The sequence below is a fragment of the Tachypleus tridentatus genome, chromosome 9 (genome assembly GCF_004210375.1).
Source record: "Tachypleus tridentatus isolate NWPU-2018 chromosome 9, ASM421037v1, whole genome shotgun sequence".
Lineage (NCBI taxonomy): Eukaryota > Metazoa > Arthropoda > Merostomata > Xiphosura > Limulidae > Tachypleus > Tachypleus tridentatus.
In genome coordinates this window covers 128,974,524-128,993,165 of record NC_134833.1, presented here as the reverse complement: position 1 = coordinate 128,993,165, position 18,642 = coordinate 128,974,524, and the positions used below count along the sequence as shown (strand labels likewise).

General features: G+C 34.6%; 2 protein-coding genes across 2 annotated transcripts; one reads left to right on the top strand and one right to left on the bottom strand.

The window, feature by feature from the left end:
• Window positions 1-57: 57 nt before the first annotated feature.
• Window positions 58-1,321, bottom strand: LOC143226351 (uncharacterized). The gene is made up of 2 exons (XM_076457205.1): window positions 1,161-1,321; window positions 58-808 (listed from the first exon to the last, which is right to left on the bottom strand). The coding sequence occupies exons 1-2, from the start codon at window positions 1,201-1,203 to the stop codon at window positions 210-212; spliced, it is 642 nt and encodes a 213-aa protein (XP_076313320.1). The 5' UTR covers window positions 1,204-1,321; the 3' UTR covers window positions 58-209.
• Window positions 1,322-6,079: 4,758 nt separating this feature from the next.
• On the top strand, window positions 6,080-7,355 carry LOC143227251 (uncharacterized). The gene is made up of 2 exons (XM_076458720.1): window positions 6,080-6,280; window positions 6,589-7,355. Exons 1-2 carry the CDS (start codon window positions 6,196-6,198, stop codon window positions 7,206-7,208), a joined length of 705 nt encoding a protein of 234 aa, XP_076314835.1. The 5' UTR covers window positions 6,080-6,195; the 3' UTR covers window positions 7,209-7,355.
• The last annotated feature ends 11,287 nt before the right edge of the window (window positions 7,356-18,642 follow it).

Below are 18,642 nucleotides of genomic sequence, written 5' to 3'. Positions count from 1 at the left end.
GACACAGAATACGAATTTTGCATCAATACCAAATTTTATAAATGTCATTCACAACAGTATTTAAAGACAATTAAACATTAATTTGTTCCTGATGTTTATTCACAGTTCACACAACATAAGAAAAATAAATATCATCTTAATGTTTGTTCTTTTTCAAGCTTTAGTAACTCTGATCAGCTTGTAATTGAGGAATTATGTCCTGTTCAGCTTCAGTAACTCCGGCCAACTCGCGGGTAAGGAATCATGTCTTGTCGTTTGTCCTTTATCCTGTCAACTCGCGGATAAAGGATAAGGTCGTGTCCTTTGTCCTCTAACCAGTTCCAGTAGCTCCGGCCAACTCTCGGATAAGGTATTAGGTCCTGTCGTTTATCTTTTGTCCAGCTCCAGTAACTCGGGCTAATTCGTGGATAAGAAATTAAATTCTGTCTTTTGTCCTCTAACCAGTTCCAGTAGCTCCGGCCAACTCTCGGATAAGGTATTAGGTCCTGTCGTTTATCTTTTGTCCAGCTCCAGTAACTCGGGCTAATTTGTGGATAAGAAATTAAGTTCTGTCTTTTGTCCTCTAACCAGTTCCAGTAGCTCGGGTTCATTTGTTTGTCCTCTGTCCTGTTCCAATAGCTTCGGCCAACTCGTGGATAAGGGATTAAGTCTTGTCGTTTATCGTTTATCCAACTCCAGTGTCTCCGACCAACTTGTGGATAAGGTATCAAGTCCTGTGACTTGTCATTTGACTGACTCCAGTACCCCTCACCAGTTCTTTGATATTGCATAAGGTCTTGTCGTTTGTTTTCATCGAAAATGATGTAAGCTGTATAATGATTATGACGCATGGATTAAATTATTGGAAGGAATAATAAGTTCACATAATTTACATAAAGTGTTTATAAAACTTTTCAGTTCGTAAAAATATGAAAATACTAATGAAGTTTCAAACAATAGACGCTCAGATAGATATATTCCGACTGGACATAAATATAAAATGTTTCCTGTTTCGAAGAGAACAACCTATTTGTATGTATTTTAATAAATGATTAAATCAGAAATATATAGTATTTGTACTTATTAAATAATAAGTTATGCTAAAGATAAACACATAGTAATATTTTTTTGTATTTATTAACATGCTAAAACAAATGAAACAAATTTAAACTGAAACGTACCTATAGCTGGTGATAATAGCAAGAGAAACAGATACACTGTCATTGTAGTCAAAAAGAAAAAATAAACTTTTTATTATTATTATTTAAAGTAATGATACTTTCGACAGTCTTTAATGCAGGACCTTTCTACAAACTCCTGCCAATGCCAAGAACCATGGATCTGTAGTGAATACTCAGCAGAAGTACTATTTATATGCTTGTCTGGCACCACTAGTGCCTACGTAAATGCTGGCGGTGATTCCTGTTGGAAAATGTTTTTATTACTAAACTAATGAGAATAAATGTCATTTTTCTGACACTAGGATTTTTCTTCACGAAACGTTGCTATATTAGTAGCTTTTACCAAAACATAAGCCCACACAGAAGAGAGTATTTTGGCCAGATTGTCTTATATTACTCGGAAAATCCAGCCTGACATTTTTTTTTCCTTGAACAAGTAAAACACTTTTGTTCCTGTTCTGATAAACTATGATTTTATTGGACGGCAACAACTTGGTAAGAATTAATACGCGGTAGCGCACAAAACAAACATGCTCTCGGTTATTAAAAAAGTCTTGTTTATTTTCATTCAACTTAACATTTCTATAGTTGTCACTTATGACCTAAAATATATTAATCTACTGCCGTTTGGATATTTAAATATATATATATATATATATATTGAATTTCTTCATGAGATGATGCATATTACATTAATGCGGTATCAAACCAACTGACAAATGTATACGTACCTATACAAATTATGACGTTTAAAACAGTTTTAAGAAGTAATTATTACTCAAAATGTGACATTTTTGATGGAGTATTAAATGCCATTTGTAACAGCATGCAACAGACGTTTATTCCTGTATGCAACAAGTATTTCTTTTCTTATTCATTTATTTGTTTATCGCATTACGTTGAAATAATTACTTAATGTAATTTGTGTTAATTGTGTAATGTAGTAATTTTAGTTAATAGTGAAATAAAAACACGTTCGTATTGAACTGAAAACGAGGGTCCTGAATCTGTAGAATACCATTTGATACCCAGAATAAAACAAGAATATATAATGCAGTTGTTGACCTGAAAATAATATAAGATATTTTATAAAATCGAACAAGCCACAGTTTGTGCTCTGAAGCTATATAGATATTCAATGTAAAAAACTACAGGTGTACAGACATGGTTGAAACGCGTCAAATATGCTATACTTTAATTTTAGTTGTTTTCTTTCTGAATAGCTGATAAAACGTCTAGAATAAAATATTTGAACACCTTCGGTATTCTACACAGACTCAGAGACGAAATACATATTTCCAGGGGCATGACCGGCGATACGCGGTGTTTGTGTGTAGAGGGACTTTATCCATGAGCTATGTTTGTTTGTTTTAGACCAAACCTACACAGGGATCACCTGCTGTGTATAAAGCAGGGTATCAACATCGGAGTTAGCGTTGTAAGGACTGTCGACTTATTGCTGTCCCACAGAGGGGACACTTATAAAAAAAACTGTGAACATTTTCTTCTGCACAGAGATTTTACGAGACTGGCATGAAAATCATGTATTTGTTTATTTAAATCAGAAAACATAGAAAATTTTAGATTTTAAAGAATATTAAGGTTGTAGTTTAACCTCTTTCCCCGGCTACGCCCATGTCTACAACTCCACATATGTTTATGATCATTTTTATCTCAGTAAAAAGGCGTGTTTGCGTGTGTGCTTATATACGCATGTTTAATTATGATAATTAAAGTTCTTCAAAAATGAAGGTTTGTGTGCTGCTCTTAAACAGTAAACAACATACTTAAAACCCATTACTAAACTAATTTTGAGCCAAAGCAGGGGTCAAGTTTCATACCTACGCCGAGTGTCAACTGTCAGTTCGTATTCTATTATGTCAAGCGTCTCACACAGAGCTTGAGATCGATGCGTTGTTTAATAACTTATCACCTATATGTGTGTATGAGCGAAACATCTATATAATTTTTCTGTTTTATTTTGTACTTGCACAAATATTTTAAAATTAAATTTATCGGTATTAATATAGACGTAATCAATATTTCCTTTGTTTGTTAGATTTTTTTCAGCACAGAACTGCAAAGTGAGCCAGCTATCTGTGTTGTACCCATCACAGAGATCGAACTCCGAACTTTAGAGCTAAAACTCCTCAAACTTATCGTTGAGCCAATTTGGAGCTAAAATACATCATTAACGACAAACGTACTAAAAAGAATTATCTTCAAGACACGCACAACAGCAGTATCTGTGGCGTGAGTAATTCTTTCAGTTTTATTTGTTCCCCGCTAAGATAAGTCTTCGAATTTGCAAGGGATTCGATTGCCACTCGATGGACGCAGCAGATGGCCTGATGTGGCTTTGATGTAAGAAAAACACACAAAAAGTTTTACTGATACAAATAATAATTCACAGTCTCTCTTTTTCTTAATTTTTGACTTTCAGAATCGTTGTTTGCAAGTGATTTATACGTAAATCAAAATGCATATTCAATGGTGGCTCGGTTTAGCCTTGTAGCTAAGGTGTCCGAACTATGAATCCGAAGGCTTAGCCACCTCCTGTTGCCGTGTAAACATGCTTTGCACTCTGTGACCGCAGATGCACTATGAGAGGTGACAGCACATTCCACTATTCCATCAGGCAAGAGTAACTCAACCTAGTGTCTGTGATGGGTGATGCTATTGACTAGCTGTTGCCCATCTAGATTATCACGTCAAAATTAGGGACTGTTATGCACAAGTAGCCCTTCGAGTAGTTTTGCGTGAAGTTTTTAAACAACCACCCAAACAAGTACATACTGTGGGATTCCCTTTCGTGGTCTGTGTATTAAAATTATTTCTGTCGCCTTTCGGAAAAATAACAAATAATTATATTCCTAGTCGTGACAGCAAGATCACTGCAACCAGAGGTTTCTTCCTATATCGATGTCAAATTAACCAGGAATGTAGTTAAGGTTCTCAACAAAAATTAGGCATGAGGTCTTTTCAGAGAAAAATGTTTTTTTTTTTTAAATTAAAATGTAGCTTATCTCCAAGTGAATAAACTCGACATATTTGTCTTGGATACACAGAACAACTTGTGTTGTAACCTTAATGTAACACCTTTTTTACTTAATACATTCATTAAATATTTAATTCATTGTTAACTGTAACGATAATAAGTTATATCAGATAAGTAGTGAGTTTAAATGTGGCCAAATGTATACTATTTTTACTTAATACATTCATTAAATATTTAATTCATTGTTAACTGTAACGATAATAAGTTATATCAGATAAGTAGTGAGTTTAAATGTGACCAAATGTATACTATTTTTACTTAATACATTCTTTAAATATTTAATTCATTGTTAACTGTAACGATAATAAGTTATATCAGATAAGTAGTGAGTTTAAATGTGACCAAATGTATACTATTTTTACTTAATTTAAAGCTTTTCTTTTCTCTTGTTTTCTAAATTAATTTAACAATGACTGTCCTGAATTGAAAGTTGCCGGTGGAAGCTGTTGACTGGTGCGTATGTTTATTTCGTCTTTTTTTTAAACTTAGGAAAAACAATTGTAAATAGTTCTTGGGTTATCCTTGTCGGATAATACACTAATTTTATTTCATTAAAATGAATTTTATTCGTAGTTCAGCACAAAGAACACAATTGGCTATCTGTGCTCTGTCCACCACAGCTATCGAAAACCGCTTTCTAGCGGTCTAAGTCTGCAAACATTCCACTTTGACGCTAGGGGGTATTGAAATGAAAAATCACTTTATGGAAAAATAAACTAAACCAAAAAAATCTATATTACAAACCGCTTATATTATGTTATTGATGATTATTTACTATCTAGCGAACTGGAAGACAGAAGTTGCAATAATAATATGAGAATTATTACAGGTTTTAAAAGGAATGTATATGTTTAGTTTTCATAGTTTGAATCACTTATTTTTGTTTCAAAAGCAAGATACAAATTATTCAAAAGTACTGTACAAATCAGGAAATACATTATGTAAAGGCACGGTAATAACATGATGTAAACTACGCAAGGATACGGAAATACATCTCACATGATTAAGCACATGAAATATTGTTATGTTGTAGCAAGTCTCATAGTTACGAATTTGTATCGTACATATGTTCCTATAATTAAATTACTTTACAAATTTTTGTAGCGCTTAGAAATAACTGTTGGGTGTAGAAAAAGGTCGGCCTGGTATGGCCAAATGGGTTAAGGCGTTCGACTCGTAACCTGAGAGTCACGGGTTCGAATCTCCGTCGCACCAAACATGCTCCCTATTTCAGCCGTGTGGGCGTTATAATGTGACGGCCAATCCCACTATTCGTTGGTAAAAGAGTAGCCCAAGAGGTGTCGGCGAATGGCGATGACTAGCTGAATTTTCTCTAGTATTACACTGCTGAATTAGGGACGGTTAGCGCAGATAGCCCGCGTGTAGCGTTGCGCGAAATTCAAAACAAAAAGCTGAAATTACGAAATTTCAAATATTTCGACAACCGCAACAATATGTATCTAATAACGTTTAGTGGAGTGTCATATATTTGTAATTTTGTTTCCCACCTTCTCTTGGCAAACTTTTTCAATATGAAGAGAAGTTTTTCTGTTAAACAGCTTTCAGTATCAAGATAAACTCTATTACGTCAGTTTTGACATTAGGTTTATCTAGACAGTTTCCCGCTGACTACTAAATCTCTTGTTTAGATGCTTCGGACGACAAAAATCACAAAGAAAAACTTATTTTCAAACAATAAAAAACATCAACATCCTAATTTATAAGGGTTTATCCTGGTATGTAGTCTGTGACAATAAACATTAACACTAACAAGAACGTGGGCACGAGCTAGACCAAGAGACAAAGAGAGCTGTATAAATAAAGGTGGAGCTCTCGTAAGTCAAATCATCCAATAGACACATTAGTATACACAAGTAACTCTCTACGATCTGTCGTTGCTTGTGTGTGGTTCAACGCAACAGTTGAAAAAAAAATTATTGTTATAAAAAATTCTATATTTTTTATCCTTGATCCAAGATGTGGAAAGAACTTATAACATTTGCAGCATCTTCAAATCCTCTGAAAATCATTATTCTACTGTTGATGATATGGCACGTTACGGGTAAGAAACCAGAACAAGTTCTGGAATTGTTTCTAACTATCTTTGTTCCATTCTGTTAAAGAATTTTTCATATATAGAATATTGTAAATACATATCACGATTATTTTAAAATTTAACTGATTAAAAGATGTACTTCTAAATTTATGAAAATATATGTTCAACTTGGTTATAGAATTATCTGTTATACACGCATATATATATATCTACATATATCGTGCTTAGAAAACTTAAGTTAATGTCATGACGAAGGAAGAGTTATTGTTTCTTATTGTAAGAAGTAAAAATGAACTGTACGTTATTGTCTCCAGGTTATGGTAATTTTGATGAAGACAAACGTCAAACTATCATTCCATATCCTCGACATGGACGATTTTCTTCGACTTGGATGGAAGGAAAACGTCAGGACGTAATTCCTTATCCTCGAGTTGGACGACCTTCCTGGGACATGACGGAAGACAAACGTCAAGGCCTAGTTCCGTTTCCTCGTCTGGGTAGGTCTGAAGATAAACAGTTTCAACTAACCCTCATTCCACGAGCTGGACATGCGTACTACAACCCTAAAAGAGATATTATGGGTGACAACAGTTTAATTCAGCACCATTCTGTATTGTCATCTTATCACGAAAACCAAAACGCAGATTATCAAACAAAGAATGAGATACCCAATTCACACGGTAAAGATCTTAACATGAAATTACGTCAAGTCATTCCTGCACCAAGATTCGGACGATCATATATTCCTGGTATTAAACGTCACAATTCTATATTGCCCTACTCTGTGCTTGTTCACCGTGAAGAAGAAAAACGATCATTCTTTACTCCACGTGACATTAGAACTCCTTTCACACTCAGAGTGGACAGGTTGAATGACGACAACACTGTTAGTAACATAGTACATCAGAACGTTAATGGTAGCTCACTAAACTAAAGACATGGAAGACCAAAGGACCTTGTACCTGCTGGAAACTCAACTGATGCTTTAATACTGAAATATGTAAGGAGTTTCACCAGTAGCTTTACAAAATTACGCAATGTTGAAGATACTTGTGTATAGTATTTCTTGAATAAATGAAGTGCAGACTATTCATGACTTATCGAAGTTTCTTTCATCTTACTTAATTTCTGTTATGCTTTTGCTTGTTTATTTGTTTTTTGAATTTCGTGCAAAGCTATTTGAGGGCTATCTGCGTTAGCCGTCCCTAATTTAGCAGTGTAATACTAGAGGGAAGACAGCTAGTCATCACCACCCACCGCCAACTCTTGGGCTACTCTTTTATCAACGAATAGTGGGATTGACCGTCACATTACAACGCCCCCACGACTGAAAAGGCGAGCATGTTTGGTGCGACTGGGATGCGAACCTGCGACCCTCAGATTACAAGTCGCACGCCTTAACCAACCTGGCCATGCCAGGCCGATTATGCTTTTATATTCCGTTTCGTGGATAACAAAAACATGTACATACTATGAATATAAAAAACGATAGAACTTTAATAACATTTGCTCTAAAATTATGTTTAGTTGAAATCGTATAGGATAGTAAATGTTCATAACAACAGAATTATTGTCAAGTTTATAAGTTTTGTTGCTGTTTTATTTTTTAATTATGATAAACGAAATTGGGACAGGACCGCTTTTGAAAATCTTTGGTTGTTATTTATGTTTTATTTGATAGTTTTACTTCAGTTAGAAAGCTGTTTGAAAATATACAAAACATTTTGCGTAGAAAAATTATTGCTGTTATAGGTGATTATGAGCAATTTGTTTTATGTTTTGGTTAGTGAAGAATTTCATTAATCGACGCATTCGTAATATACTACGGACATTGCGTAGTTCTGGTGACAAAACATTGCAAAAATTATAACTCGTATCTTATAAAATATAAGGTCGTAATTGTGACTTTGAGTAATTATCTTTGAGTAGATTATATAGATCGATTTGAAATAAGTTATTCGTTTTATAGAAATTAAACAAACAAACACTTTAATTGTATTTACAAACACTACATGATTTCTAAGTTTGAGTTATAAATAAAATTCAACCAAACGTCTTCATGGTAATATCAATAGAACATGATATTAATAAATGTCATCACACTTTAAGGTTTTATAATGTCATCACACTTTAAGGTTCTTTTAAATGCCATGACTTTAAGGTTTTTTAAATGTCATCACACTTAAAGGTTTTAAAATGTCATTACACTTTAAGTTTTTTTAAAATTATTATCACACCTTAAAGTTTTATAAATGTCGTGACACTTTAAGGCTTTATAATGTCATTACACTTTAAGGTTTTTAAATGTCATGACATTTTAAGGTTTGTAAACGTCATCACATTTTAAGGTTTTAAATGTCATCACACTTTAAGGTTTTTAAATGTCATCACCCTTTAAGGTTTTTAAAATGTCATCACACTTTAAGGTTTTTTAAATGTCATCACCCTTTAAGGTTTTTAAAATGTCATCACACTTTAAGGTTTTTAAATGTCATCGTCATGAGTAAAATTTTAAAATTAGACTTTTTTCACATATAACAATGCTGTAGTATAGGCGTTTGGTGATTGGATTAGGACATTACCATTTTATTACCATACCAGTAGAAAGTTATGTACAGAAATCCTTTTGTAGTGCATTAATTGTTATTACATCAGAGAAATCTAGGTAAAAAAACAAACAAACAGACTTTTAGTGTTGCCTATACAGTTCTCAATAATTGTTTTATTTATAACTGAGCGGCCTGGCATGGCCAAGCACGTAAGGCGTGCGACTCGTAATCCGAGGGTCGCGGGTTCGCGCCCGCGTCGCGCTAAACATGCTCGCCCTCCCAGCCGTGGGGGTGTATAATGTGACGGTCAATCCCACTATTCGTTGGTAAAAGAGTAGCCCAAGAGTTGGCGGTGGGTGGTGATGACTAGCTGCCTTCCCTCTAGTCTTACACTGCTAAATTAGGGACGGCTAGCACAGATAGCCCTCGAGTAGCTTTGTGCGAAATTTCGAAAACAAACAAACAATATTTACAACTGAAAGATGTAGTAAACCATCTAAACACTGTCGGGATTCAATTAACAAAAAACAAGATACCCGATAATCCGACAGCTTTTGGAAGTTATGTTAACTTTCTTCAAAAACGTATTGCGATTTCAATACATTAAAATGCCCTCTGAAAACCAAAACCAAAATCAAGTGGATTTCGCTAATTTTTTATTTAACATCGTAAAATGTTACGTTTAATGAGAGAGACGTGTTTTCTGTGACGTTGAATTTAGTAATGTTTGTAAACGAATTGCGTTAGTGTTGTCAATTTCTAAGATTAGTTAAAACACGTTATAGAAGTAGCGTTTCAACAAACTTAACACACTTTTAAATGTTAATTGTAACTTAGTGGCTTAGTTATTATTCTGAAGTATACATGGAAACCAATGAAACCAGAACTTCACAATAGAATACTTCGAGAGTTATTATTATGAAGTGTACGTGGAAAGATCTGAAATTAAGATTTCACGATGAAATCCACCGAAAGATATAATGGATCTGACGAAATTCACGCATCCCAAAATAACTTACCGAAGTAATAACTGTAATTATTTGATAGTGACTAATATTTTCTAAATAAATACGACATATTATTGATAAACTTGTGTGGTTGGGTGATTTTTGTGATGAACCTATCCTTTCAGCCAACACATCTTAGGCGATCATTATTACCTATGAACAATAAGTTTACATTCTTTCAATCCTTCTAAAATCACGTATATTCCAATCTGGAATCCAGTTGAAATTCAAAGACTGAAGAGTTGTTTTACTTTCCAGATATTTACAAAAGCTGTAAAATTTAGAACAAATGTTTCAATTGTAATTTTATCGACATAGAAGTTTACCATGAAATATTTCAAATTGATAGGGTTGGGCGTGTTGGTGAATGTATGTTACAGAAGTTCGTGAAGTGGATTTGAATCCACGCAATGTCATAAAGTACTGCGCACATGTTAAGTTGTGAGTGTGTTATGAGAGTGACCGTCATTATTTTAGCGTAGATCACTAGTGATTGGTAGGGTGCTTTTGACTGGAATCCTTTCCCCCTCTCAGTAGGTCAGTATTAGGGATAGCGGGAAATCACCTTAGAAACTACTACTATTTCAGAAACTTACCATAACATCAAGTAACACATATTAATAAGCGACATCTGGAAATTAAATAAAGAAAAAAATTACAAAATATAACTTTGGAACAGAAATAGATAAATAAATTGCGTATAGTAATCCCAGGTTTGGGTACGACGGTAAACAACAAAACAAACTGAAGATAATATACTCTTCAAAAAAAGAAACGCAAAAGACAAATTTTGAGGCATATTGTTAACAAGTTTATTCCGGGTAGTTCTGTATGACATGTGTGAAACTTTGCACATTCACTGCTGAACATCCAAAGTCTGCAAAGGCGAAGTCCACGCTCACTAGATGAAGTTTAACGTCACTCAACGTCAATAACGAGTATGCCCCCCGTGAGCATCAATAACTGCTTGGCATCTCCTGCCCATGGAAGCGATGAGATGACGAATCACATCCTGTGGAATAGCTGTCCGCTCAGCCTGCAAAGCTGCTGCAAGCTGAGGTAGAGTCTGCGGTTGAGGTTGTCGCAGACGTCGGTCCAACTCGTCCCAAAGATGTTCGATGGGATTTAAATCTGGTGATCTGGAGGGCCAGGGAAGAACGTTTATGTTGTGATGTCTCAAAAAGACAGTCGTGAGTCGGGTTGTGTGAGGACGGCGTTTTCATGTTGAAAAACGTCGTTGACGTTCACCATGATGGGTTGCACATGGGGCCTAAGAATCTCGTCGACGGTTGCGTACGGTCTGATCGGTTGAGGCAGTAGACGTCGCAGTGGTGGTCCTATCCCGAAGGTAACGTTACTGGATGTAGTGATCTTATGCGGGCGTGGTCACACGAGGTCTGCCAGATCGTGGACGGTCACAAGTTGATCCATGTTGTTGGTGACGATTCCACAGCCTTGTGATGGTGCTTGGGTGGACATTCACAGCTCTGGCAACATCTGATCGAGATTCGCCTGCTCCCAAACGACCAATGGCGTTGTTGCGTTGTGCTTCAGTCAGTCTTGGCGTAACTGTATTGCGTGTCGGTGGCTTAACACTGAGCTATGGAAACCGAGAACCCGTCACTTTTATAGAGATTTTGCACATGTTGCACTTGCAGAACATGCAGATCTATCAAACAAATTTATTGGACACGCATGCGTTTTGGCGAAAAATCCGATGTTTTCCTCCGTTTTCAAAGTGCACAACTTTTATTGTCATTTTGGTCTGATAATCACTGCCTTAACACGTGTAACATCACATACCCTGAGCTTGTAACGTTATTACATATATTTCTCTTTAAAATAACAAAAATATCCCTTTTGCGTTTCTTTTTTTGAAGAGTATATAATAGCCTTTTCATCAGTGTGAACTTTATAATGTGTCGGTCAATTCCACTATTCGTCAGTAAAATTATAGCCCAAGAGTTGACGATGGGTGATGAGGACTAGATGTTTTCTCTTGTTTTTTCACTGCTAAATTAGGGACAACTTTACGCGAAATTGAAATTAAAGAAACTCTCAATATATTACATAATTCGTCAATCACTCTTTAACATGGCTCTCTCAGTATTCGAGAAAGGCTTCAGTGACTTTCATATTTTCAGTAACAGCTTAAACAGACACTTATTCTAAATTGATTTTATTTGCAGTCATAATTAGAAATGTTTATCTAAAAGAAAGAATTATCTGATTCACACTTTCACTTCCAGTTCCTACTTTAGTACATGTGTATTTTAAGTTTAACTCGAGAGTGTTGTTTTATTTTTGTTTTGTTTTTAATTTCGCGCAAAGCTTCACAAGGGCTACCTGCGCTAGCCGTCCCTAATTTAGCAGTGCAAGACTAGAGAGAAGAGAGCTAGGCATCACCACCCACCGCCAACGCTTTGACTACTCTTTTACCAACAAATAGTGGGATTGACTGTCACACTATAACACCTCATGGCTGAAAGGGCAAACATGTTTAATGTGAGGGGGTTCGAACCCGCGACCATCAGGTTACAAGTCGAGTGCCTTAATCACCTGATCATGCCGGGCATCCTTTAGAATTATTTGGAAATACTTCTTCGGTTCGTAAATCTCGAGTATGCGAAGAAGACGAACAATTAAAATAAAATCGGGCCTTAATTTGGTTTTGTATTCCATTTAAAAGAAAGTTTTTAGCCTAGATTAACGCCTTACTTTTTATTTAATAAAACAATCGTGGTAGTTTTTAAAAGAAAGATTTTACACTTTCTTAAACTAGTGTTTACAGGGATTATATTTTTCCCTTTCGCCGCACTCGCAGAAATGTTGCGTTTTTGATGAGATCTGAAAGACAATATTGATTTTGAACGTTGTTGGTATTTTCTGACAGAGAAACTTGGCAGATGTTTGATGAATGCAGAGGTCGGTGGCATCAGTGATTTATTTATTTATTAAAATATATTTCCCAGCACAAAGTCCACTTCAAGTCAATAAAATCAAACTATCAAGCAACGGACTCATTTGAATAATAATCAAACAATGTATTTGTATTTGTTTCAAGAGTACTAAAGGATTAGAACATTAATGTTTTAACTGTATCACATTTTGTTAGAGTAATGTTTTTTGTTCTAATGACTAGTTTAACGACGCGATGTGAAAATTCTTTCAAAGAAAGTGATTTTATATAATTCTTGAACATTTTGTAAAACCAAACACGGCTTTAACAGCTAGGTGTAGTAGATCTGAAGTGCATATAAAAATGTTTGTTTGTTTATTTTGGAATTTCGAGCAAAGCTACACGAGGGCTATCTTTGCTAGCTGTCCCTAATTTTGCAGTGTAAGACTAGAGGGAAGACAGCTAGTCATCACCATCCACCATCCAACTTTTCGGCTACTCTTTTACCAACGAATAGTGGGATTGACTGTTACATTATAACGCCTCCACGGCTGAAAATGTGTGACCGGGATTCGAACCCGTGACCCTAGGAATATATAAAAACCAGAACTTTAAATTAAAAAATAAGATAGTTCTCAAGTTTCATAAAACTTAAGTTACTTCAATATAATGCATGTTGTTTCTTTCGTCATTGTTGCCCTTTCAGCCGTGTCCCTAATTTAGCAGTGTTAAACTATAGGGAAGTCAGCGCCACCCACTCAATCTCTTGGGCTACTCTTTTACCTACGAATAGGGGAATTAGCCATCAAATTATAACGCCCCCACGACTGAAAGGACGATAATATTTTGTACGACGGGTTTTCAGATTAAGAATCAAGCGCCTTAATCACCTGACCATGTCGGGCCTTGACATGATATACGTCAGTAAATATCAGAATACCAAGAAATAAATATTAATAAGGGATTTCTGGGCACTAATGGAACCAATAAATACAAGAAAGTAAAGTGTGGCTTCATCTACATATGACGTGTACGGCTGCGATTAGTTATAATGATTCAGTGTTTGAAAATATATAATTAATGTAGACAAAATTTGAAAGTAAAACATATTTCACACTTCAAACCCTAAAAAGAAAAATAACATCTTATTTTAAATTATATTATGGTCTGATAAGCTAACTAAGATTAGCATAATTAGATGTATTAAGTTGTTCTTCAGGCCTGTGTGAAATTAGCTTATTTAGTCAGAAAAGTTTAGGGTCATCACGGTTTATCGAGTAATTTGATCCTACGATATATTATATTGATGAGTAATAACTTTTACGTCTTCCAGTGACTCATTGGCAAGCCTGTGGAGTTATAACATTAAAAATTGGGTTTCCTTACCAAAGTATGATACCACTTGTGGGCGCAGCAAATACAGCCCATTCTGTAGCTTTGTGTTTAACACCAAACAAACAATAATTTTTTATACTGCAAGTTTGAACTTTAACGTAAAGATGTCGTAAAAACACGATTGGAAACCATTGTTAATGTTTCTTCTTTTTACACACTATTTATCCGAGATAAATCGTTATTGAAAATTTAAAAAAAACTATCCTTAGACTTTGATATTTAACCTTACTTTGGCAAATAGTTTTTTTAAACGAATATGTTTGAGATATTTATTCAATCGAGAAGATTTTGGGTTTATTCTAGTTACCTAAACCAGAATATCCATGTTTGTCTAAGTTAAATTTATATTTAAAAATGTACAAAACTTACAATGTTAAATTTCCGTCTATTCACTAAAGCTTCAGAATATTCTCGAGTGTACGAAACAACAATATATGTGTATATGCATGTAAACGCTAGTGTATCGTCTATATTGTTACCTGAGTTCAAGTATTTAGAGCTGTCCTCACACCAATAAATATAACCAAAGTGATGCGCCAAAAGAATGTATATTTTATTTGTTTCCTATTGTTGATATATTATAAACCTTGGAAGCTATAATAACGCTTATTAATCAGAAACTTCAAATATTTGACAAGGAGCATTTACAGTTACGACAGAAAGTGTTCGTACCACTGCGTCCCGAGTAGTTTTTTTGCTCATAACTTAAAAAGTATCACGATTAGGCTAACATACGTATAATATATTATATTATACTAACACACATCTACATTAATTTTTATGTAAATTGAACGACAAATTAACTGTTTATAAACAAATAATCAAAAATAAGAGGAGCAGAAAGTGTTCGTACAGTTCAGAACGTGTGAAAAACACTGATATTCCCGTAAAAATTTTCTTTAGTTTGGCGAATAAACTACATTATACCATTCTAGAACTAGACACTGGGTTCATAATTATTGGAATTTAGCCAGCAAAAAAATGTACTTCCGGCAATTTAGCGCCGTCTCCCTCATTATCTGCTTGGTCATCATGGCGAACAGGAAACAACTGTACAGTGATTTAAAAAACCGAATTATTGTAAAATACAAGTCTCGTGTGTCTCTTTCCGGTATTGCTTCACAACTTAATGTGCCAAAATCTAATGTTCAAAACATAATTGCCAAGTTTAAGCTTACAGGTTCAACTACTAACCTCCCTTGTTCCGGACGCCCCACCAAAATTTCAGAGAGAACCAAGAGGAAGGTTCTCAGAGAAGTTAGTAGGAACCTTCGTTTAACACGTAATGACATACAGAAACTGGTAATGGAAACTGGGGTTGAAGTAAGCACCTCTACAGTTACGAACATGTTACGCTCTTCTGGGTTCAAAGCATGCCGTCCTCGTAGAACTCCATATTTAAAGCCTGTTTATTTAGAAGCACGACTGAGGTATGCAAAAAAGCATGTAGATAAACCCTTTACGTATTAAAAGAGTATTCTTTGGTCAGACGAGACTAAAATCGACCTTTTCGGCCACAATGACGTTCGCTATATTTTCCGTAAGAAGAGGGAACGAAATCATAAAGAACACGGTTCCTACAGTTAAACACGGAAGTGGCTCGATCATGCTATGGGGTTCCTTCAGCTCTTCTATGTGTAGGCAGCCTTCACTGCGTCAACGGAATCATGAAAAAAGAAAAGTACGTTGATATATTAGGCACTTATATTAAGAATAATGCTCGGAACTTGCGGCTTGGGCGTCGTTGGATTTTCCAGCACGACAATGACCCTAAGCACACATCGAAATATGTGCAATCCTGGTTCCAGAGGAACTATATAAGCGTTTTGGAGTTGCCATCGCTGTCACCCGATCTCAATCCAATTAAAACGTTTGGCATGAGTTGAAGACCAGGGTTCATCAGCGTCATCCGAAAAACTTGCAAGAGTTGGAGACCTTCTGTAAAGAAGAATGGAAGAAAATACCAGTTGAGTACTGTCAAACGATCATGGAGAGCTATGAGAGAGATTGCGCCAATAATTACCTGAAAGACTACACAACTGACCATTAAAGTAGACGCACGAACACTTTCTGCCCCTCCTATATTTGGTTATTTGTTTATAAACAGTTTATTTGTCGTTTAATTTACATAAAAATTTACGTAGATGCAAATGTGTTATTGTAATATTTATAATATACTAAACTTTCATTATCCTAATCGTGATACTTTTTAAGTTATGAAGGAAAAACTATTCACGAAGCAGGGGTACGAACACTTTCTGTCGTAACTGTATAAATGTGGAACGTTACAAACCATTTAACATGAACGGATTCACACAAAATATTAACATTTTTACGAAGACATAATATAACTTTGGCGTTTAAAAATTTGACATTTAACAAACAGCAAATAACTCAGAGCTAGCTAGTTCACTGTTACTTTAATTGCACCCGCACAACCCGAAATTAGCTCGCTTAATGTGAACCGTCAATCATAAATTGGATACATATCAACAATTATTTAACTTTTAAATTTGTATCACAATTGGACTCAGTCCTAGGCTATTTAAAATTGTAATACATAGCAACTTATTTTATTCATAATAATAATAATAAATATATTTTTGTTGTTGTTTTGTGTGGCTCTACACTACATTGCTTTTGTTACTGCGAAGGACGGAATTAAAATTTGGTATGTAAGGGTCAAGTCTAAAACCTTACACCAAATTTTAGATTAATACTGTAATAGATCTTAATCATGCTATGATAATATGTGATAACAAAACCAGAAATTATGTTTTTGGGATTATATACATCACATTTATTCAAAGCAGCAAATTTTCTTCATTGCAATACATGCATTTAATTAGAGCATATTTTTATCTTTTAATAGCCAACAGTTATAGAGACTACAGATATGTTAATGAGGATAATGTACAATAACGAAATACTTCGTGAATTGAATGATAAATCTGAGGATATTATTTCTAATCAGGTAACTGAGTCCACTCACGTGCAGCTTTGGTCCCATTACCTCACTTATTATTTCATCCTGTGATGTTTCTAACCAAGGATACAAATGATGATAAATGATATTTTTATGAAGATGTTCCTTACTGAGTAAACACGTTTACTTGATAACTTATAGAATTTTGTGTACAGTAAGTTGTCTGTCTAATGAGTTCATGGCATATTGCCAAAGTTGATCAAACTAATCTTTCTTGTCAACTCTGTCGGACGTACATTGGAGGTATCTGTGTTCTAAGATTATGATATAATATATCTTTATTAGTTTTACACAAAGTTAATATATATTATTGTTTCTGATTTGTAAGTATCGAACATTACTGTTATTGACCAATATTTGTTAATGCGAGAACTTTTATAAAGAAGGAGTGATGAATAAAAATAACTTTCCAAATTTATATTACTTTTCCAATTTAATTTTATTATTTGTAACAAATCGATCCTTTTGTTGGATCTAATTGTTCATCACAATATAAATTTAATTATATTCTACATAAACCTTCTTAAGATATATCAACTTTACTTTTATTGTAGTACAATAAGCACTCAACAGAGATTTGATGTTACCGTAATTGAAATCAATTTCTTAGATGACAGAACTTATTGCAATGGTCTCCTGACAAGTCCCCCTCTGGAACAGCGGTATGTCTCCCGATTTACAACCCTAAAATCAGGGGTTCGATACCCGGCGGTGACTAACCCGCCAACTCTTGGACTACTCCTTTACCAACGAATAGTGGGATTAACCGACAAAATAGAACGTCCCCACGGCTGAAAGGGCAAGCTTATTTGTTGATACGAGGATTCGATTAGATTCTTAGATTACGAGGCGAACGCCCTAATCATCTGGCAATACCGGGCCTGGATTATAGTGTTGTAAATCATTAGATGTACTCCTGTCACAGTGGGGAACACTAGGGAGATTTAGCTCACATTGACAACACTCTAAAAGTACACATCAAGTTAGTCTTGTTTTCATCGAATGATTAGTAATTTCTCACAACAGTCTAGAATATTCAGAAAGAGCTCGAATATCTAATTTTACACCAGGATGGACACAAAGAATTATACTTCAAGTTTCTCTTCGCGAAGCCTAAATAAATACCACAGATTGTTCAGTTAAAAATATTTTAAGATCAACTGAATTGTGTTCGACATTATAGAACTTGAATATTATACGTTTCCTTTTAAAGATGTTTAGACATAAATACTTTTTTCTGTAAATATTAACTTGCTCTGCGATCTTGCGAAATTGAAGAATAGTAGTAATATCTAATTATAAATGTATATTTCTATATTGATTGTACATGTAAAGAATTTCTCTTTATTAAGTACCGTACAGATATATATAAATAAAAAATTATTCTATTTTCTATGAATAATAATCGACGTATATCATTGTAAACTCGATTCTCAAATTTCAGCCGTTAATTCAGTTTAAACATGAACCTTTAAATTGTACAGTATAATGTTACTTATATTGCCATACTCTTTATAGAAAATAAATATTAG